Below are 24,244 nucleotides of genomic sequence, written 5' to 3'. Positions count from 1 at the left end.
TTTCTTTCTTTCTTTCTTTCTTTCTTTCTTTCTTTCTTTCTTTCTTTTTTAACTAACAAGACATTTTCCTTGGATTGTAAATTTCCCATATTCACAAAACTGGTTAAAGGTAGGTTAAGGAATCAAGCTCTTCTTCTCTTTGGTTCAGAGGGCTGTGACTTAGCCACTTCTTCAGAAAACTCTGTAAAAAGATCACAGAAAGATAGATGAGTTTATTTAATTGAAGCAAAATCTGACACACCTTTACCATCTGCTAACAAATAAATACTATTTCCAAACTTTTGCTGCACAGCCAAAGAAGAATGTATTCAATGGGATGGTTTTAACTTGACAGTATTTGGAGAAATGAGTATCTTTAAGAAACTACATACAGTGTATTGTTTTTCTTGGAGGAACATTAAATTTAATTTCTTTTAATTTCCTATTTAATATTCTTTTTCTAAACTGAAAAATTTGGGGTAGTTAACACTTAAGTAGTACATAGTACCATGTTCAAAAGGACAAAAGGGTGTCCAGTGAAAAGTAAATTTCCCTCCTATCTCTGTCCCTTGGTTGGAGGTATTTTTTAAAAGGTGGTTTTTCTTTTTTTTTTTTTTAAAGAATCATGCATTAGACTCTCCTGCAACTTTAATTTGCAGAAGAATTCTATATAGAACTTCAACTCAAGATTCTTTCAGTCAAAAATGATCCATAGGTGGCCCCCTTCTTGTGTGCCTTTCCTCTTGTGTGGTAAGGCATTGAGTGCCCATCTCCCCTTTCTGTCCAGTGTCAGGGCACATCATTCCTTCCTGTTTATTTCTTTTCCATCCCTCTTGATGGGGTTCTCCTTGCCCAAGTTTTTCAATTCCATTATGTTGGACTCATTTCCTTCCCTAGACACTATGTCTAGAGGAGAAAAAGAAATGTGCATCTCTCAGCCAAACAGCATCATTGTAGCCATCCGACGTGGGGAGTGTAAGCCAGATGATTATTTTTCCTATCTGTGTGGCCAAGTTGCAAGGCTGTATGGTATGTAGAAGAAATGTCAGCCAGGCCAGTGGCCACCTGGCATCAGATAGTGTCTTGGACCAGCTGTCTGGTTCTCTCTGCTCTTGGAGTGAGGAAACTTGGTAGGCCTGAGTGTTTAGATAAACAATTGCACTAAATGACTGCATATTTAGAAAGTCTAGAAGTCTAATAAACATTCTGAAAAACATCTCCAACAGAGACTTTATGGGTAGATGGCTCTTGGCTTGAGGTGATTTGGGGGTGAGGAAGGGTCTGGACCTACCATGAAGTGGTTTCTTCTCTGGAGTATCTCTTCAGCCCCGTCCCCTTACCTGCACTGAGATGTCTACCAACAGCCACTTCCTTGTGTGAAGCAGCAGAGTTAGAGGTTGTGTCTCTGAAAGGTTCTGTCACTGTGTTTAATGCAAATTGAAGGGGGCCCCTCTAGCTCTCTCCCTTCAGGGCACAGTCGCAGGGATTGTTCCTTTGATATTATTTCCTAGGTAATAATATGGGAAGATATTTAAGGAAAAGGAAAGCCTGATTGGAGAGGATTGAGGTTCAGGAGGAATTCTTTTTTTTTATGAGAAGAGTAAGATAAGCTTGGGACAACATCAAGTATCAGAGAGAGAAAGGTAAGCATTATAACGTTGGGAGCACGGATACCTGAAGATAGCTACAGTATCAACACAGTGTCCTTGCACAGCGCCTTGTGTTCTGCAGGCAGCTTTAAGTCTGTTAGTTCACAGCAACCAAGTGGATAAGCATCGCCATTTTACAGCTGAGGCCCAGGCAGCCAAGTAAATTGTTCATAGTCATTTCAACCTTTAGGGGTAGAAGGGAAAATCAAGTCTCCTCCTTCCCTTCAAAGTGTTCCTTCCTTTATACCATATAGAATCAGCTTAATTTTAGTTCAGATGAAAAGTTAAAGTGAGCTTCACAGTTTTCCCAGTCCTGGTCTCAATTCTATAACATTTTTGTCATGAGGCAGGGGGGAAGAAAAGGCATGTAATTCATTGGGAAGAATATGGGCTTTGGTATTGGAAAGATTTAAGGTTAAATAAATTCTAATTTAGTCACTTGCCAAATGCATGACCCTGGGTAAGTTAGTTGACATCTCAATTTTCCCATATATAAAATCGGGAAAATATGTATCTCTTGACATTGTTGCAAAGATTAGAAGTAATATTGTAAAGCATCAGGCACATAGAAGTCGTTCAATAAATTATACCTATTATTAATCTTGATGTTAATAAAGTGGAATGATTTTTCAACTGGAAACCTGTACAGTAGCTAACTAGATGTGATGAATTAGGATACTTGTACGTGGTTAGACTCAAGAGATGACAAAACTCAAAATGAGATGGGTCTAGCAATAACAATTACATACAGTTGTATAACATTTTGCAATTAATGGAATACTTTTAGGTACATTCATTTTAATCTTATGAAAGCCAATATGGTTGATGGGCAGGGCAGTATGAGTTCTATAAAATACGGCTTGTATACACCTACTTTGCCAGCAGAAACAGCTGAGATGAACTCATTTTTGGATTCCTATCCTGCAAGATTCCATCTCCACTTTTATCCTACAAGAATTATGGCATTTCTGTCTTTCCTCTAAGAGAATAAAACAAGGCAAATTATCATAGGTATAGAGTTACTTGGGTTTGGATTCTTTATCCTTAAGGCATTGAGATCTTCATGAACCATGATTTTTTAAAAATCCCACTCTCTTGATTATACTAAGACTGAGTTTTAAAAGTGGATTCCCAGAGATGTCTCCAAAGTCCACTAACAATTCTGGTGTTGGCTTATTCTGGTGTTGGCTCCATAGTGACTTATCTACTGAGACTGGTACCTTCTGAAATGTGGGTTAAATGTTCAATGTTAAAATATGTATTTATACATCACCTGACTATTTTTAGATTTTTAGTCCAGTTAGCATTCTTTCCCTCCCTCCAGTCACTAAACTCATCTTGATTTACATGGCTGGATTTTAAAGATTCAGTGATAAAACTGGTTCCTGTAGATGTTTCATAAATTGATCTTTAGACCAGTTAAGTTACCTGGTCACTGCTTCATAACCCCCTTCATGACACCCGGTCAATAGGGCCTGTCTCCAGGGGGCTGAGCTTCAGCTTGTGGACTAGTTTCTAATGTTGACTTTGTTCACAGTTCCCTTGTATCGTAGGAACAGGAAACAGATGCCATCAGACACTTCACACTTACAGAAAACGAATGCTTGACTGTTTGTCAGTGTGTATGCTGCAGCCAGATTTCTAATCCAAACAATTACACTTAAAAATGTTATTATAGCTTTATTTTTTGAAACTAATGCTTTTTTCTACATTTTATCCTACAAGGGGAAAAAACAGTGCTTTGTCAGTAAGAAGTTGCTTTTCATAATTTGGAAAAAAATTAACATTAAAATATTTTAAAACCTAAAAAGACAAAATTTAAAAAGAAAAATGTGACAGTGTTGTGTTAAAACTATCTTCTAACATTGTTAACTATTATAATTTTCTTATGTAACTTTCTGACCACTATGTATCTGTATACATGTATAAGCTTCTACTAGTTATAAATAGTGCACTTTATATTCAACTCTTAAAAGCAGTATTTTCTATGTACTTTTTCATATTTCTACATAGCTATAAATTTTATTTTTATTTTTGACAGGTTGAGAATGCATTTACTGGGTTACCAGGCTATAAGGACATTCGTGTACTTGATTTTAGGTAAATAGACTCTAAAAATGTACATGTTCAGTAGCACTCTTTATTTCAATGTAATATCTTTTTGTGTTTATTATGTATGCTCTAAAAACAAATGATTTGAGTGCTGTAATTCAATACTATTTCTGGTAAATATGTATTCTTAATGATAGTTTTTCAGGAGAGTTAGAAAAAGGCAAAAGAATATATTCAAGGAGACATACTAGATCTGTAGTTAGGCAGATAAGAACTTAGGAATTCATGTCCCCAGCTTGCTGCTGATAAGTTACACTGCTTTTACTTGGCACTGAGGGGAGCCTGAAGTCACATTAGATATGATCTTGGCTTCCCACTAAATCTTGTCAATGTTCTACCAAGGTGACTTTGACATCTTACTGTAAGGCCATTCTGGAGGGGATGCATTTGTCTTCATTTCAGACATAACAGTTCTAAGTAAATCACTGATCTCTTTTTAAAACATTTCTTCTTAAAAAGAATATTTACTGGGGGCACCTGGGTGGCTCAGTCAATTAAGCGGCTGCTTTCGGCTCAGGTCATAATCCCAGGGTCCTGGGATCGAGCCCTGCATCGGGCTTCCTGCTCTGCGGGAAGCCTGCTTCTCCCTCTCCCACTCCCCCTGCTTGTGTTCCCTCTCTCACTGTGTCTCTCTGTCAAAAAAAAAAAAAAAAAAAAAGAGTATTTACTGAGTGAATACTTTATATTGGGGACTTGATTTTCCTGAGCTAACTTAATCAGAATAAATATTATTATTAATACTCATTTTGCAGAGAGCAAACAGGTTTAGAAGGATGAAGTATTAGCCCAAAGTCAGAGAGCTTGTAAATTAGCGGTGGAAGAGGGATTTTGAAACCGGGTGGCTGACTTTACAGCTCTTACACTTAAATCCCATGCTAGACCCAGTACTTTCTGAAGGTTTGGAGCATTTGGAGGATAGTTGTGGCCCAGCTGTTTGATGCAGGGGACCATGAGTAGGGGTATATGTAACTTCACAACATAATCAATAGGACCAGCATCTTAACTTTGGCATATTCTCTTATCACAACTTCTGGGTTTACCAGAAATAATAGCAGGCACTTACATAGCATTTACAGTGTGCCAGGCTTCATATCTATATAACTCATTTATTCCCACACCATGCTATGAGATAGTTAATTTCCTCATTTTTTTTTTTTTTTTTCTAATAAGGACACCTTTCTGATAAGGCACAGGGAATTTCAGTAATTTACCCAAAGACACTCAGCTAGTTATCTGTGCAGGGGAGAGGGCAAGCATGGTAAATTGACCCACCACCTACTCTCACACCATAACCAGTCTCCCCAGTTCAACCTTAGCACTTCTCATAGAATACCGCCTCCAGCTGTGACTAAAGCTCATATGAGAAGCTAGGAACGTGAGGCCTTTGAAGACCTCTCTCATTTGGCAGCACACGAAAAGCAACATGGCCTTTGGAACCAACTTCCCTGGGTTCAAATCTGCTTTTGGCACTTCTGGCTGGCTGATTTTAGATAAACTATCCAGTTTTAATGTCCTATTTGTATAAAAAAGAGAATTTACTATTAATTCTGCTTTATTAAAAATACTTTTGAAATACTTTGGGTAAATTATGTAGCTTCCTTGTTCCTCAGTTTCTTTACCTGTAAAATGGGGATTCTAATAGTCCTTAACAATCTTAATGAGGATTAAATGAATTGATTTTTGTAAAACACTCAGCACAGTTTTCTGGCACATGGGACTATCTATTAAGTGTCTGTTACATAAAATAAATAAATATTAAAGGCCATGCAATATCCTGTGGGTCCGTCCTGACCTTTCCCAATCCCTTAGCATCTTTCTGTATAACATCCGATTTTCTTTTCATTTATTTTAAATTACATAACACATTGTGTACCAAAAAAATGTTTCCCAATTTTGCTAAATGCCAGCAACTGGAGTCCTCTGCTGATATACTGAAAAAACCTTATTTATAAAGAGAAAACCTTATATGAATGGTTTAAAAAGTATTTTAAATACAGTCTAAAGATAGTAAATATTGTCAGTTTTTTTTTTTTTTTTTTTTTTTAAGATTTTATTTATTTGACAGAGAGAGACACAGTGAAAGAGGGATCACAAGCAGGGGGAATGGGAGAGGGAGAAGCAGGCTCCTGGCTGAGCAGGGAGCCCGATGCAGGAATCGATCCCAGGACTCTGGGATCATAACCTGAGCCGAAGGCAGACGCTTAACGACTGAGCCACCCAGGTGCCCCAATATTGTCAGTTTTAAAACAGAATCTTTTCTCACCCTTTGTTTGCTTCCTTCAATCTACATGGGTTTGTCCACATCTAATACTATGCAAACATTTTGATTTAAGGAAATATTTTAGAGGAAATATATTAAGAACTTGCAACTTTAATGAATGATGTGACAATTATAACTGTCTTAAACTCTACTTAACACTTTCAATTTTTATTTTCAGGTCCCCCAAGGAAAATGGCAGGTAGAGTACTTTTTGGCACTTTTTATACAGTCCACTGATTGAAAAGGTAGTTTAGAAAATTTGGTAGCCCTAGGTCCAAGGTAGCATGGCTCAATTCTTTTATAACTTCTAATATTAGTGTCCATCTCCTTACAGATTGGGGATTGGCAAACTTTTTTACCTAAGGGTCAGTTAGTAAATATTTTAAGCTTTTCAGGCTGTACTTTCTCTGTTGCAACTACTTAACTCAGCCATCAGATGAATGTAGATATAGATAATACACTGAAAATGAATAAGCATGGCTATATTCTAATAAAACTTAATTTATGGAAACTGAAATCTGAAATTCATGTAATTTTCACATGTCACAAAATATTGTTCTTGTTTTGATTTTTTCAACTACTTAAAAATGTAAAATCTATGAACTCATAGATACTGGGCTGGATTTAGCTTTACAGACCCCTGTCATAGACTGTTGACTGTCAAGTACTTTTAAATGTTGAGTTACACTTAATTTAAAATGGGAATAAAACCCGCCATTAATGTAAACAGTTTCAAGTATACTGTGTCATTCAGTAATATAATCAAGTGTCACTTTAAGTTGTAAATGAAGGGGAGAAAGCCAATCTCTATAATAGTTCATTTGCAAAAACAGCTGCTCTCTGGAATTTCTTAGAAGAAGCATAATATAAAAACATAGTCAATACCCTTTGTGGAGGTTGCTTGTCATTTTTTGCTTTTGGATTCAAATTTATTTAAAATTCATTTTCTCTTGCAAGATTGATAAGTATAAATAGAATTTATGAAGCAAATTCATGTGTTAATTATGGACATTTAGACATACAGTAATACTACTTTATTGTAATATTTTATATTTGAAAAGAGCTTTCTGACTCCATTTTCATTTATATTATTTAAGCAGGTGTTTACTAAGTGCCTACTAATTGGACAAACCCTGTGCCTACAAAAATTAATAACTCTTGGTTTATTTCTTTTAGGAACACACAATCTAATGAAAAGTGCTTTTAGAGATATGTCAAATTACTGGTTCTTTTTTATTTTTTCATTTTATTTTCTTAATATTCCTTTGAGATAGTGAAAATGAGGATTAACATTCATTCTCCTTCTGGAAGTGAGGATATTTTGCCTGAGACAGACAAACTGATTTGCTGTAAGTTATATAAGTAGGAGATATCAGATATTTTGACCAAGGTAATCAGAATTTTGGTTTCTGTACTCTAAGTAGATGTGAACTGTCCTGTGTGTATATATTACAGGTATATGTTTTGATGATCAGTTCTCAACCAAAAGGCCTGATTGTTTAGTTGTTGCCCTCTTGGCATGATTAAAATATTAAAACAACCCAAATTCTAATGTTACCATGTTAACCCTATGACCAAAAGAATGATATCCAGTTACTGAGTGCTAAGTCCTCTATAGGGACACAGAAACCAGTATGAAGCCATTAGATTTTATGATAGAATTGTTAACCTAGGTACAATTTCCAAAATTGTTCAGTATTGTCAGGTATTAGCCCGTTGATGGAATTGATTCATAACTTTTTGGTATACTTGTATTCTGAACCGTGGATGAATAAATGTGTGGCACAGAAATAGTCCGTTTATATAATATATAACCATTCTCTTTCTTTGTCTCTCTCCATAAACATTTATATCCATGTGAAATTTTCTATTTGCTTTGTATCTGTCCAGGTGCACACATTGTTTTAAGTTAGTAGATTACCCATTTGAAGTGAGTCAATAATATATCTGCCTGGTATACTTCAGAACTTCAGCTCCAGGCTTCATAAGTGTGTGCCTTCTTTCTAATGGAAGAAATTTTATAGGATGTCTGAATTTCTCTGAAATATCTTTATTTTGGTTGATCTTAATGAGAAATGATACTATGATTTCTTATGTTGAACATCTGCACATGTCAAACAGCCAATCAGGGCATTTGAGGTAAGAGAATAAGAAAGGATAAATTTCACCACCACATGATTGATGTTTCTGGAAATAGCTGTCAGAAAGAGAAACTTTCCTTTGTATAGCAGCTGTGTTAGTCTAGCTTAGAAGATGAAAGATGGTAATACAGGGGTGGCTGGTTAACTCGGAGGTGCTAAGTGCGGAGAGCCAGCACAGCTTTCTTCAATCAGATCATGTTTTGTCTTCCAATGTGCATTCTGCTTCTTATGTACTTCCTTGGCCTCTTGGCTTTCTTTTATTCTGTCCCTCATCCTGAGACGTCTCTCTGCTACATTTACCATGCCAGAACTCAGTCTGTTTTGGGTCATAGTGACATTCTCGGCTCCGAGAATAGATGGTTTCCTGATACCTTAAGCATTTCTTTGAGTTCTCTCTCCAGGACAAAAACATGGTAATGAATTGCAACATATCTCTGAGGCATTTTATCTTCTTTAATGAATTTATCCTCGCTAGACAAGGTAGACTATAATAGAAGTGTTATTTTTATATGTCCAAGGGAAATGTTGGAGACAAATTATATTTTGTCAACAAAGAATAAGGCCAGTAATCTGCCCCAGACTGCTTGATTTGCACAAATTTCTTTTTTTTTTTTTTTTAAAGATTTTATTTATTTATTTGAGAGAGAGAGAATGAGAGAGAGAGAACACATGAGAGGGGATAGGGTCAGAGGACGAAGCAGACTCCCTGCCGAGCAGGGAGCCCGATGCGGGACTCGATCCAGGGACTCCAGGATCATGACCTGAGCCGAAGGCAGTCGCTTAACCAACTGAGCCACCCAGGCGCCCCTGCACAAATTTCTTGATCCAGGAACATTTCTCTTGATCATCTCTCTATGATATTTAAAAGTCATGCAAGGCACATGGTAGACTCTCAGTGAAGCTTTGATTCTTCTTGTCTGATTTCCTGCATAGCATAGGAATGAACTCAAGTGCTAATAGGTACAGTCTTTTTTCCTCCATTTTTTCATTATCACTGCTTTCTGTCTGAATATGAAATAGGTTGTGCAAAGACCCAGAGAAGCTCACCTTTCAGGAGATGTAGTCATGGTCTATCCCATTGAGTTTGGAAAGAGCATGCATTTCCTCAGGGTTGGGTTGTGGAGGTGAAGTAATATCTCTAAAATGATTACTCATGGGGCGCCAGGGTGGCTCAGTTGGTTAAGCAACTGCCTTTGGCTCAAGTCATGATCTCAGGGTCCTGGGATCCAGCCCCCCGACCAGGCTCCCTACTTAGCAGGGAGTCTTCTTCTCCCTCTCCCTTTGTCCCTCCCTCTGCTCATTCTCTCTCTCCCTCTCTCAAATAAATAAATAAAATATTTTAAAAAATGATTGCTCAGAAGACACAAATATATGAAGATAATTTTAGGGTGAAAACTTTAGAGACTTTCATATTTAGAGACAAAATTCTTCAGATTAAATAGGGAGTATCATTCTGTAATTTAAGTAACACAAATTTAGTTGTCTTATATGCCTGCATTAGTCAATAAAATTGACCATTTGCTCTTTTATTATTTTCAAAAGTATTTATTGAACTACTATGAGCCAAGCATTGTGCTAAATCCCTGGGACACATACTGTGTGGTGAGTTCTGACCAGTAGGTGTCCCTCTTACTGTTTTATTCTACCTCAGGGCCATCATTTGGTTATTTTAGCATATTTTACTGAATTTATTTATTGACAAAAGAATATCAGGAATTACCCATGAATCAATATAGTCTGACATGAAAAAAAAAGAGACTGAAAGAAGTTCTAGACAACAAGCTGATGTCTTACCATTTTGTAGAGCATCAGGATGTCAAAATACTCAGTTACTAATTAAAACACCCTAAACCACCCCATTAGAAGTGGAAGCTTATCAGATCTGGGAGGAAAATCTTATGGAAGTTACTCAGATTAGAACAAAAACATCAAAGAGTCCTGGCAACTTGTATGGCAGGTGAGGGATGTCACTTTCATGGTGTCCCCTATAGTTCAGGGTATGAATCTGTGGGAAGCAGGCTCAGGACAGGTCCAGAACTGCCTGTACTACCAGGAAGGACAGGTCTCTTAAGACCAATTCATGCTTACTAAATCATAAGATGTGATGCATTGTCTAGGATGCCAATTGATTTATTTAAAGCAAGAGATCTGCCAACTGACCAATTACTGCATTGTCTGGCTCATGCATTCTTTCCCCATAGGAAAATCTGTAGGGAGTTATAATCAAAAGATCCCTTTGCAAGCTGGAAAGAAGAGAAAGGAAGTTGGGTGACTTTTTTTTTTTTTTTTTAAAGATTTTATTTACCCATTTTTGAGAGAGAAGCCGGCTCCCCACTGAGCAGGGGCTCGGTCCCAGGATCCCTGGGATCATGACCTGAGCCGAAGGCAGAAGCTTAACTGCATAACTAAGTCACCCAGGCACCTGGAAGTTGGGTGATTTTAATGACCAGTATCATCAAGCCATGCTAGCTATGTTGTGGCTGTCTCCAATTTAGGGATCTATTTTTACAAGGAAGCCACAATAGTGAAATAAATTAGTTGACTAATCCCTTTTTCTAGACTCCATGAGATCATTCTCATTATGTTGATACTTTTTGTTTAGATATGTGAATACCTTGATTAGACTGTAGTTTTGTTTTTTTTTTTTATATTCAGACAAGTTTAGATTTCTATTTATTTAGTAGGCACTGGGGGGGCCCTCAGTGCCAGGGACCATGCTGAACACTGGGGATAGAAACTCAAGGAGAGACTGAAAGGCAGTCACTTTAAACAAAATCTTTTTACAAAACCACAAAAGCTGTAATCAAAGAATATATAATGATATATAAGTAAGTTCAGAGGGGGAAGTGCTTAAATTATTTGTATGCTTTGATTTGGGAGTCATTTTGGTCCTACAGAATGTCAGAAGGAGGCAAATTGTTTCCATTGCCTGTCTCTCTTGAGTGTTTTATCTTTGGGAAGATAGCGTTCTCCTTTCCTCTGGAAGGATCTTGGTGTGACTTGCTGGGTCCTGCTTCTGATGGCTGTGTCTCATAGACTGGGGGAAGCCAGAGTGATGACGAGAGCAAAGCTGTCTCATAATGACTTTTTTGGGTAGTAGTTTAATTAAAGCTACTGAGAGTATAGCATAGTAGTTCAGAATTCAGATGCTGGAGTCAGGCAGATCTGTGTTTGAATCTAGACTCTACCACATACATGTTTCAAAATTTTAGGCAAGTCTTCTAACTTCTTTAAAGCTCAGTTTCTTCAATAATAATCTGAAGATAATAAAACCTTCACGGGGTTATTATGAAAATTATATGAGATAAAGCATATGAAATAACTGTCACATCATAAGCACTTTTAAAATGTTAGCTTTTAGTTGTTAGAGAAATATGAGTTAGAGTCTAGAAGGAGTATTTTTATTGGCTTCAAAATTTTATAATCTGGTGTTATTTCTCCAAAATGATTATTTAAGAAAATATCAAATGACATGTCAACTACTATTTATGTATTTTTAGTCTACCCTTTATTCTAAGAAATCTTCTCTTTGTTTGCTTATGGAAAGGTAGATAGTAAAAAAGCCCAATCTCAGACAGTTCTTTGTTAGCTCATTAAGGTTTTATTCAACTCATTAATGAAGGAGCGAGTTCAAAAACGAATGCTAGTTTGTAGAGCATTTGAAAAACAGAAATTTATATAGTCAATTTGGGAAAGGTTTAGGGTAGTAAAATCATAAACTTTGGAGTCGTCATTGCTACCAGGCCAAAAAAAAACCCCGATCACATTTTAATAGTTTTATTACAGTTTAGTTTCAAACTTTATAGGACTGTAAATTGTCTGGACTATCAAACAAAATTACATCTCCTGAGAGACTTAGATAACTGTCATATCAGAAAATATTCTAGCATGATATTAAAAAAAAATCACAAGTCATCAATTTGCTTTATTTTCAAGTATTTCATATTTTCCGTTCCCAATAACTATGCTTTAGTTCACAGTAATTAAGCTTCTTTATTGCTTCACTACCCCCCTTCCATTGTGGAGTACATAATCTGTCCAATAACAATAAGAAAGAGAGATGAGAGAATTACCCACTGTTGGGTGGAGTTAGAAGGTTTTGTTTTGTTTCCTTTTTTTTAAATCAGGGAGGAGAAATGCTAATAGGGAAAGAAGGAAGCTAGCAGATAGTGGAGAGGAGCTGTTGGCTCTGATGGAGGAAAGAAGGGGTGAGAATGGTGGGGAAGAGCATGCTCACATATTCTGCACAGTTGCCTCTCTGGCCTCCTTAGAACGTTTTCCATGTTCTTAGAGCTATGAACCTCTGTTCTCTAGGAAGCAGGAGGGGATGGCAAAAGGTTGTCCAGAGTCAGCAGAGAATGGTGGTGGAATCCATGCTTTTTGAGACCCCCCATCTTTACCCCCCTCCCCCAGGTGTAGTGTTTGTGCTCCATGGGTTCAAAGCTCCTTTCTTTGTGTTTCCTTAGCAGGGTCTAATTTGTTCTCTGTTTTCGTCCATAGTGGCATAGATGTTCATTATGCAGTTACCTTCAATGGTGAGGCCATCAGCAATACCACCTGGGACCTAATTAGCCTTCATTCCAACAAGGTGGAAAACCATGGTCTTGTGGAACTGGATGATAAACCCACTGCCGTTTATGCAATTAGTAACTTCAGAGATTATATTGCTGAGATACTGCATCAGAATTTTTTGTTGGGGAACTCCTCTTTGAATCCAGATCCTGACTCCCTTCAACTTATCAATGGTGAGTTGATATCCATCATAAAGTCCTTGTACAGCTTTAGTTTCTTTTTCAATATACTCTGGTGAAAACTAATTTCCTTAAATATCTGTGGTTTTTAGCATTCTCTTGACTGCGTGAGAGAGGAGCCATCCTGGTTCGAATGGAGCTTTAGCCATGTAGCTATTTGGGATAGATCAATCGGGAGCTCTTAGGAGTATTGGTAGACAAAAATCCACAAAGAGTGGGGAAAGTGGGGCGCCTGGGTGGCTCAGTCAGTTAAGCATCTGCCTTCAGCTCAGGTTATGATCCCAGGGTTCTGGGATCAAGCCCCATGTTGGGCTCCCTGCTCAGCGGGGAGCCTGCTTCTCCCTCTCCCTCTGCCTGCCACTCTGCCTACTTGTGCTCTCTCTCTCTCTGTCAAATAAATAAATAAAATCTTAAAAAAAAAAAGTGGGGAAAGTGGAGAACAGCATGACATTTAGAAATAGTTTAGGGAAATGGGAGCAAAATATAGGAAAAAGGGAAGTGGAACCTGCAAGCATGAAATGGAACAGGTTATAGTGCAGCTGGGGCAACCAACACAGTAATTCTCCACAGGCAAATCGACTGGTGTAAAGACTTAAAAGCCAGAGAGCAGAAGACAAAGAGTAGCTCAGGAAAGTTCAGGGAGGATCTTGGTCAAAGAAGAACTGATACTGGGTGATAGGCAGAATCCCAGAGAATCCAGTACTAAGTTTGAATTTAGATAGCTGGAGAGATCCAGTTATGATCTGAAATCAACAGGTGGATCTGGGATCATCAAGGAGGGGTTGACTACTTTGGATTTAGAGGTGAAAGAGTGGCCTAGTTAATCTCAGACTAAAGTTTACTAAGAATCTGGTTACTGGTGTTGCAACAGTTTAACTCATCAGGGACATGGTGTCCTGTTAAATTACTTCTTCATGTTTACTTCTTTATGATTTCTTCTCTCATGGGTGGTTTAGCTTTTAAGATGTCCATGGAGTATATTTAACTGACATGATTGCATGGGAAAAGTACCAGATGCCAAACTGGAAAATTCATGAATGAGAGGCAATACTAACAATGATGCATTTTTATAGCCTCTTCAATTCCCACATTTTCTTAAGAGAAAAGAGTCTGTATCTTTTTTTTTTTTAAAGATTTTATTTATTTATTCATGAGAGAGATATATATAGAGAGAGAGAGAAGCAGAGGGAGAAGCAGGCTCCCAAGGAGCAGGGAGCCCGATGCGGGACTCGATCCCAGGACCCTGGGATCATGACCTGAGCTGAAGGCAGACACTTAACCATCTGAGCCACCCAGGTGCCCAAGAGTCTGTATCTTTTCAGGCAGTTATCACCTAGGCCTTGTGTGTGTGTGTGTGTGCGCGCGCGCACATGTGTGTGTATGTAAATAAACACAAATACACATGAGAGAGAGAGAAAAGAGAGAAAAAAACTTTAACGAAATTTTACTATATGTAATTCCTTACTTCCTAAAGAAGATATTTTTTGAGGGCTTCACTAAAACTTTAAATTGCTTTTCAATTATTTTGGCTGCTAGACTGATGTTTCCTTAAAATGACAGTGTGCTAAGACAGGGCCACAAAGTGGCTTAGACTTCATATGGGTTATATAGGACTTTAAAGTGGAGAAACTGTTTATTTATTTATTATTTTAGAGATTGATTTATTTATTTTAGGGAGAGAGCATAAGTGGGGGGGAGGGGCAGAAGGAGAGGAGAGAGAATCTGAAGCAGACTCCCTGCTGAGTGTGGGGCTCCATCTCACCACCAGAGATCACGACCTGAACAGAAACCAAGCGTCCAAAGCTTAACCAATTGCACCACTGAGGCTCTCCTAAAGTGGAGAAACTCTTTCTTCGTAGATGATAGTGATATTAGGCTATCAGTTCTAAAACACGAGAGAACCTTTGTATTTTGGAGCAGTGCAGGTATCCTGGGCTTACTGTCTCATATACTCCTTTTTCGTTGTTATATCTTGTTAGAATACCTGAGCCAGATAAAATAGTGAAAAGAGAAGAAGCCTGTTATAATCTCAAATTGCTGAAGTCCTTTTGGCAAAGCTGGTATAGACTAGCTGGGGGCTACCTATGTGGACAGCAAATAGGCAGAAGGTCCCAGGAATCTGGATATTGGGATCTGAGAAAAAAATATAGCTAAGAGGTCACCTGAAGGGGATGGGAACCTAAACTGAGCAGAAAGTACAAACACCAAGGTTAATAACGAGGGTAGTGGAAGAAGGACATGGAGATTAAGGTTTGCAACAGGCAAAGTGAGATTGTTTAGGAAACTAAATCCACAAACAGCATAGGAAGGTCTTCCTTTTATGTGGAGCCTGGTTGTAGCCTACCTCCGAGGTGTCCTGAAAAGGAGTTTAACAACTGAGAATTTCTAAGCAAATTTAACAAAAGCTTTAGGATATACAGGAGAAACTAATTCGGATGCTTTGATCTTTCATTAGATGTATGTTTCAATTGCACAAAATTTGGTCTCTAAAATCTATTTCTATTGTCATGCCAACTCAGAATTCTGAATGGATGTAGCTTTCTACGTAACCTGGTCATCATTTCTTAAAGATAGATCATCCTTGATCCATGGTGCTTATTTTCCGTAGAAGACAAGATAACCGTATACACAATTGAAAAAGAGTTTTGGAAAATACTTAAATCAAATAGGGTTTTTGGCTTCTCATTGATCCCTTTATGTCAGGCCAGTGGTAACAGGTGAATAAAGAGAGATTCTGCTTCTATTTTTGGTGCATGCACCAGATCAAATTGTAGCAATCCTTTTTTTTTCTTTAGCTTTTATAGATTCCCTCTCCCCTTCAGGCAAAATCAATTTCTTCTTTGTATCCCACACATTGTATATATGCCCCTCACATCATTTTATAATTTGTGTTTATCTCTCTGACATAGGGAATACTTGCATAGGAGAAACTTGGCTTTATTAATGTTTATAGTCTCAACTTTATCAAAGTCTGTAGTAACTAGCAAGGATTCAGTAAGGCTTTGTTGAATTACATTATACAATCTATTGTCTTACCTTTATTTCTCTTTAATATGGTATAGCAGTAAACTCTCTCGTGTCCTAACCATTTTTCAAAGATACTTTCTGCCAAAGAGGAAATCATTTTTCGTAATTTTCTCCATTCTTAGCATCAACCAAATGCATTGGAATTTCAGTTTAACTTCCTTATTAAAATGAAAAAAAAAATCAGTTTAAAAATATCTGCTTCACAGGAATCTTGAAAAGAGTAAACTGCTTAAAAGGAGAAAAAGAAATAATATAGGAACGTCTTAAATGTAATAATGAGGAGAATATTTTATGTTGGAGTCTTATCAATCAGATAGATTGTGTTACTATTGATGTTGGCAGGCCAGGTCTGAGGACCCAGAGAGGGTCCCACAGGACCAGCCAAGAAGGTCCTTGGTGACACACAGGATAGAAATCAAGCACAAGCCAGCAGGAATGGAGAGAGCAGAGTTTATTGAAGATATATAGAGAGAGCAGATACGGACAGAGTACCTGGGAGACTTGGTAAAGAAAAGGAGAGAGTTGTGTCTTTGCTTGGGGTCTGGGGTTTTTAATGAGGATTGTGGTCTGGTGTACATGTCCTCTCAGGCATCCAGGAACCAGCTAGGACAAGGACAATGGTCCAGGTGTCCTTCCTAAGCCACTTATTCCTTGGAGCCAGGCAGTCTTGACATTGAGATGTTTAGTGCCCGTGGTCTGGAATATGCATATGATGGCCTCGTCACATCATTCTCCCATGGCCCTTCCTTCAATGTTATCTGTTGTGCTGGAAGACTCTAAAAAAGTCATTAACTTCTTGTCCCTTACAAGGAGGACATTGACTGTTTGTTCTATGAGGCATGTGTAAAGTGAGGGTACAGGTCCTAGTAAGAATAGAAGCAGGAAAAAGAGCAAAAAGCAGATTTTAATGGAGTCTTTCGGTTTCCCTATCTCAATATAGGCAAAATATCTGAATAAAGTAACAAACATTTTCTAAGCAAGTCTCCCTTATCTGTTGTGCCAAGATCTAAACTATTAAAAGGAACAACCTGATTTTTAGTTGTCCCTGAACCTCAAATATAATAGTGTCTCAACTAAAAATGTTCTTTCTTCAGTGAGAGGAGTTTTACTTTCTGAAACTGAAGACCTAATTTGGAACACCCAAAGTTCAAGTCTTCAGTCAACCCCACCATCCATTCTGGTAAGTATGTTTGTGTGTTTTATGCCTGGAATCAGGCCCTCAAACTTCTCTTCTTTATACACTTACCTGCTTACTTTAGCGTCATGAATTTCCTGAGCTGTTTCTATTTCAAATATTTTCTTACATCATCCTTGGAACATTATTCACAGTTGTCAGCTCCGGAGTCCCAAGTATTGGTTCAGAAAATTTAAGCCTTCTGCAGTGGTTAAATGAAGTCTGTGCTGGTTAATTGCCAAGCTCTACATGTGGTATAAAACTTACTTATGGTTTATACTTGTTTGGTAATAATTAAGCTATAAGTGCCCACTGAGTTGTTCTCTGAAAGTTACTCAGAAGTAGTTTTTATAGCCAAAACTATAAATTGATGTACATAGGTACAGAGTATAGATTTGCGTTCCAAGGATTGTAGTGAAGAAAAATGTTAGATTCCAAAGCATATAGAATAGCGTGTATACAGGAGAGAGAGAGAAAGAAGAATAAAAATAACAGCTAACTGACAAATGACAGGGACTCAAAATCAGGCCTTCTTTTAACCTGGACTGAAAACATTCCCATTTGCACAGACACATCATCGAAGAATGTTCCTTTTTGTTCTTACCACCCAACTCCCCTGGGCGATCCTCTATCCCCTCTAAACCCCTCCACTTGCCACTTCACCCATAGAGAGGCATCTAATAGAAAAGAAAGTGGCTTCCTTGACTATAGTTGAAACAACAGCAGTGCCACCTACAACCACAGCACCCCTGGAGGCCACCCGGTTACAAAGCATCCATGAATCTTTTGTTATCACATAGAGTAGGGGGACTCCCTTCTACATTCCCTGAGACTCCTACTCTCCTGAGACTTTTCTGCCTCATAGAAGCTTCTTGAAATACTTGTTTCTTGACTTTAACCCTGCAGTGAACATTTACAAAGTCTGCCCCAAATTCACTTAGCCATTAATATATGCAGCCATTTCTTATACTCTGTTATAGAGCAGCTCAGTTTTGAAATGTGGTGTCATTGGAAGTACTCTTCTCACTGAGTTCCATATTGGAGAAAAAAAGTTAGGGGGGATTGACACTAGAGATTACATTATTTGGTGTTTATTTATTCATTCATTCAAATATATTTATTGCATGCTTTTCATGTGCCAAGTACTGGGAAAACTAAGATGAATAAGGGTATGGGCTTGCCCTCAAGAAGTTTCCAGTCTGGTAGACAGACTTTTCCACAGATACACTGATGCTGTCATAGAAGTCCATTCAGGATGCAGTGGCAGAGGATGGTGATTCACAGTGAACATCGCACCACTAGTCTTCAGTCCTTCTGATCCTATTCATCTTGGGCTTCTCTAACCATAGAACTGTGATGATATTTAGAACGATGTTGTAAAGATAGGAATTTTGATATGAGCCAGAGGTTGCAAGCTGGAAACCAGCCAGCTGGATCCAGCTGTAGGCATGTGTTTGGGGCCAAATTTTTAAAGAAGCTAACATTTAACAATTAGGATATTTTTGCAGGAAAATGTAGATTTCCAACTTCTTTTGAAAACCAGGAAGATCTGATATCCTTAGGTCCAGGTCCCCTGTTGCAGAAAGTGGTTAGGGTTTGGCTGAAAGGGGCTGCCCCTTTAATGCTGATAAACACTGACTAACTGGGCACACATGGTGCCTGTAATGTGGTTCCATTTGCATTAAAGCCAACCCCTCAGTTTTTTGAATAGTGATAACTGTGGGGGCATTAAGTTAACAATTTGAGGAGACAGTAGATTGTTAATGGATGATAATAAGGCATAAAAAGAAGAATGATTGATTAGAAGTATGTGGTTATTGGTTTTCCTTCTTTTTGGGGGACAAACTGTTAACAAGATTTTGTTCTTTTACAGAAATGAGATTAAAAAATTTTTTTACAGATTTGATTTTTAGAAATTATTTTAGAGGTAGAATGTTGGGATATTGAATTTGACACGTTTTGGCATCCTAACTTGGAAAATCACATGTTGCACAGTGTGCTTTCTATAGCGCTAGCAAGCTTTTCAGTTGGCATTCACAGAAGTGAAACTGGGCCAGTATAAGTTAATATGCTACATTGAACTAAAAGAATTCTTGAGTTGAATTTGTTACTATGGGAACATCTATTCCTATAAAAATAAATGAAGTGCTATTACTGGCATGTAGATGTTCTACCTTTCACAACGTATGACAAAGCTTCATTGCCATGCCATTTTTTAGGTGGCACTTATTTGGAGTAGATGGTCTCCTTATTTAAAAAGTCAAATTGTGGGTCGCCTGGGTGGCTCAGTCGGTTAAGCATTTGACTCTTGATTTCGGCTCAGTTTCACAGTCTCAGGGTCGTGAGATCCAGCCCCCCCTCAAGCTCCCACTCAGCGTGGAGCAGTCTGCTTGAGATTCCTGTCTCTCCCTTGGCCTTTGCCCCTCCCCCTACTCGTGCTGTCTTTCTCTCAAAATAAGTAAATAAAATCTTAAAAAAAAAGTCAAGTTGTTTACTTTCACTTTTTATGTGGCCCATTTGTGACTTGACTTTTATCAGAGATATTCTGTATTGTTTTAATTTTATGGAATGAAAAGGCATTTAATTTGTAGATATACTAAAATTATATATATTGTTTGAGGATTTCTTTTTCATTAAGGATTGAGCTGTTTTCCTAATGTGTGTCAGGTCATAGGTTCTGTCTGATAAAACTCAATTTTTTCAGCATGCGTTAAAGAGCGTAAGCCATTTCACTTGGCATTTTGAAAAAATTCACATGTAGAATTTGCAAGGGTATAAATATGTCTGACTCAGCTGGATGAATGTGTAGCTTTAACACATCTTTAGAAGTGGTTTTAGATAATTAAGAGGGAAAAAAGTGAATTCCCTGGTATGGTTTGATGGTCATCATCCTAACTACTTTTTTGAGAAACAAACTTGGCATTGAGCAAATGACCTTCTTGCTTCTCCTTGAATGCATGTATGGTTTTAGATAATAGAAAAAGAAATGGGAAAGGAAGAAACTTTTCTGTCTATACAAACAACCTCCATATTCAACATAGCAGATATTTACATACTAGAAAATGGGCTTTCCTCTCTCTCTTTGCTCTGTTTACCTGGGTCTTACAGACCTGTGGACATAGGCTAATCTGAATGAGAATGGACTGCCAAGGCTGTTAGTTCTAGTTTCTCCTCTTGGAATCCTTTTGCATCTGGTTATGGATACTTATACGTATCTCTCAATGAACAGTCTGGTATAATGGGCAAAGCACTGGGACTGAGAACTCTAGAAACTCAGGGGTGTAGTTCCGATTTTTTTCTCTATTTTCTGTGACTGTGGGCATTTCACGTCTATGAGACTCAGTTTCTTATCTCTAATAGGCAAGATTAGACTACATGATTCAAGAGTCCTATTCTAAAATTTGATACTTCTGTTTTATTCACACACATGCACACGCTCACCCCCCTAAAATGGTTCTGAGACTCAGTTTCCAATATGTGAAGGGGGAGTGTTCCCACACAGCACCACATAATTCTCCAGACACCAGCTGGGTGTTCAAGGATTCAACTCAATTCTGACACTATCTACCCAGAGATAGCATCAGATTCCACAGGTTAAGGGCTCAGTTCTACAAGACTGCCTCCCCACCCCCTGCCCACTTCCACTTCAGACATCAGTTGTTGCAAGCCTAGGTTGCTACCTGTGTTTCTGACCAACCAGCTATAAATCACAGGTTCCCATGACCTCTTCCTCAAGCTTGGTTAATTTGCTAGGATGGCTCACAGAACTCAAACATTTTACTTACTAGATTACTGATTTGTTATAAAAAGATAAAATTCAGGAACAGCCTGATGGAAGAGATGCATAGGGCAGGGTATGTGCGAAGGGACGCAGAGCTTCCAAGCCCTCACCAGGTATGTGACTCTCCTCAAATCTCCAGGTGTTCACTAACCCAGCTCTTTGGACCCTATCCTTTTGGGTTTTTATGGAGGCTTCATTAGATAGGTGTGATCGATTAAATCATTAGCCATTGGTAACTGATTCAACCTCTAGCCCCTCTCCCCTCCCTGGAGGTCATGGGATGGGATTGAAAGTTCCAACCCCTAATCACAAGGTTGCCTTTATTGGCAACAAGTACCCATCCATAGGTGCCCTCTAAAAGCCACCCCATTAACATAACAGAAGACACTTTAATAACTCTCAACACTTAGGCAGTTCCGAGCGTTTTGGGATCTGTGAGCCAGGAATTGTGGACACTAAGCAGATATATGTATTTTTTTAATAAATTACAATATCATACCTCTTTTCCTAACATAAGATTTATAAACCAAAGGAAGGTCTTTTAAGCATGTGAGCTTTTGGCAAGACGAAAGTTGGTAATTTTACTTAATTTGTTTTCCTTTCACACTCTGGACTTCAATTTGTTTACTTTTCATTTATCTGGAATTGAACTCTTGCTCTCTCCATCTGGACCATTCTTTTTTTTCTTCCCAGGTTTACTGAGATATAATTGACATAACATTATATAAGTTTAAGGTGTACGTGATGATTTCATACACTTACATATTGGGAAATGATTACCATCACCTCACATGATTACCATTTTTTGTGTGTGTGTGTGGTAAAAACATTTAAGATCTCTTTTAGCAATTTTCAAGTATGTAATACAACATCATTAATTATAGTCACCATGTTTAACTTTAGATCTCCAGAACTTATTCATCTTATCACTGGATATTTGTACCTTGTGACCAACATCTCATTTCCCCAACCCCCCACCCCTGGAAATAATCATTCTTGTCTCTATTTATGAAAGTTCAGCTTTTTTAGGTTCCACATATAAGTCACATCAGGCAGTATTTGTTTCTCTGTCTAGTTCATATCCCTTGGCATAATGTCCTTAAGATCCATCCATGTTGTTACAAAGAGCAGGATTTCCTTCTTTCCCATGGCTGAAAAGTATTCCATTGTGTGTGTGTGTGTGTGTGTGTTACACACACCACATCTTCTATTATCCATTCATCCTTTGATAGACACTTATGTTGTTTCCATATCTTAGCTATTGTGAATAATGCTGGTATGAACATAGGGGTGTAGATATTGCTTTGATATACTGATTTCATTTCCTTTGTGTATGTACCCAGAAATGGGGATTGCTCAATCATATGGTGGTTTTATTTTTAATTTTTTGAGGAAACTCTGTATTGTTTTCCATAATGGCTGTACTAGTTTATATTTCCACCAATATGAACAGCGCTCCCTTTTCCCCACATCATTGCCACATCCGTTATCTCTTGTCTTTTTGATAATAGCAATTCTGATAGGTATGAGGTGATACTTATTGTGGTTTTGATTTGCACTTCCCTGATGATTAGCATCTTTGAACATCTTTTTATATACTTATGGCCATTTGTATGTCTTTTTTGGAAAAATATCTATTCAGATCCTCTGCCCATTTTTAATCAGATTATTTGTTTTTACTATTGAGTTGTTTGAGTTCCTAATATTTTTGGGATATTAACCTCTTATCAGATAAAATTTGCCAATATTTTCTCTGATTCTGCATGTTGCCTTTTCATTTTGTTGATTATTTCTTTTGCTGTGCAGAAGCATTTCAGTTTGATGTAGTCCCACTTATTAATTTTTGCTTGTTGCCTTTGCTTTTGATGTCATATCCAAAAATCACTTTCAAGACTAAGCTTTTTTTTCTTTGTTTTCTTCTATGAGTTTTACAGTTTAAGGTCTTATTTTTAAGTCTTTTTTCCATTTTGAATTAATTTTTGTGAGTGGTGTAAGATAGGGCTCCACTTTCATTCTTTTGTGTATAATTATCCAGTTTTCCCAATGCCATTTATTGAGGAGACAATCCTTTCCTCATTGGGTGTTCCCATTGGTGTTTTCTTGTAATATTAGTTGACTGTATATGTTTGTGTTTATTTATGGGCTCTAAATTCTGTCCCTTTGGTCTATGTGTCTGTTTTTATGCCAATATGTTCTGTTGCTTTGTAATATAGTTGCTTCATAATGTAGTTTAAAATTGGAAGTGTAATAGCCTTTGGTTTTGTTCTTCTTTCTCAGAATTGCTTTGGATATTCAGGGTCTTTTGTAGTTCCTTATGAATATTAGGATTGTTTTTTCTCTTTCTAAAATGCCATTGGAGTTTTAGTAGGGATTGCATTGAATCTGAAGATGTCTTTGGCTAGTATGGACATTTTTTTTTAAGATTTTATTTTTATTTGAGAGAGACAGAGAGAGAATGAGAGAGATAGAGCACGAGAGTGGGGTGAGAGGCAGAGAGAGAAGCAGACTCCCCGCTGAGCAGGGAGCCCAATGTGGGTCTCGATTCCGGGGCCTCCGGGATCATGACCTGGGCCGAAGGCAGACACTTAACTGACTGAGCAATGCAGGCGCCCTCGTAGGGACATTTTGACAATATTAATTTTTCGAATCCATGAATACAGCATATGCTTCCATTTATGTGTGTCGTTTTCAATCTTTCATCAAAGTCTTACAGTTTTAACTACGTGGATCTGTTACCTCCTTGGTTAAATTTATTCCTCAGGTTGTTATTGTTTTAGATGCTATTATAGAAGAGATTATTTTTCTTTTACAAATAGTTTGTTGTTAATGTACAGAAATATAATTGGCGTCTGTATGTTGATCCTGCTGTATCCTGTAACTTTACTTAATTCGTTGATTAGTTCTAACAGTTTTTTAAAAAGATTTATTTATTTATTTTAGAGAGAGCATGAGTGGGGGGAGAAGCAGCGGGGGAGGGAGAAAATCTCAAGCAGACTCCCTGCTGAGTGCAGAGCCCATTGTGGGGCTCGATCTCTACAGAGCCTTTTGTAGGGCTCAATCTCACAACCCTGAAATCATGACCCCAGCTGAAATCAAGAGTCAGATGCTTAACCAACTGAGCCACCTAGGAGCCCCAGTTCTAACAGTGTTTTGATTTTTTAAGGATTTTATATACATAGGATCATGCCATCTGGAGCAGACCATTTTACCTCTTCCTTTCTGATTTGAATGCCTTTTATTTATTTTTCTTGCCTAATTGCCTTGGCTGGGACTTCTAGTCTTATACTAAATAAGATGGTAACAGTGAGAACCCTTGTCTTATTCTTCATCTTAGCAGGAAAGCTTCAGCCTTTCACAATTGAGTTATGAT

At 37.8% G+C, this 24,244-nt stretch overlaps 1 protein-coding gene across 1 annotated transcript in view; it reads left to right on the top strand.

The window, feature by feature from the left end:
• IMPG2 (interphotoreceptor matrix proteoglycan 2) overlaps positions 1 to 24,244 on the top strand; it is a 79,392-nt gene that overhangs the window by 32,737 nt on the left and 22,411 nt on the right. The window contains exons 8-11 of the mRNA XM_032406432.1: positions 3,670 to 3,728; positions 6,179 to 6,199; positions 12,642 to 12,886; positions 17,014 to 17,099. Of these exons, the coding sequence (XP_032262323.1) occupies positions 3,670 to 3,728; positions 6,179 to 6,199; positions 12,642 to 12,886; positions 17,014 to 17,099 (411 nt within the window). The remainder of the gene's footprint in view (positions 1 to 3,669; positions 3,729 to 6,178; positions 6,200 to 12,641; positions 12,887 to 17,013; positions 17,100 to 24,244) is intronic.

The sequence above is a fragment of the Phoca vitulina genome, unplaced genomic scaffold, assembly GCF_004348235.1.
Source record: "Phoca vitulina isolate PV1807 unplaced genomic scaffold, GSC_HSeal_1.0 scaffold8, whole genome shotgun sequence".
Taxonomy (NCBI): Eukaryota; Metazoa; Chordata; class Mammalia; order Carnivora; family Phocidae; genus Phoca; species Phoca vitulina.
The sequence above is the reverse complement of the archived record's forward strand: the minus strand, read 5'-3'. Positions and strand labels throughout refer to the sequence as shown.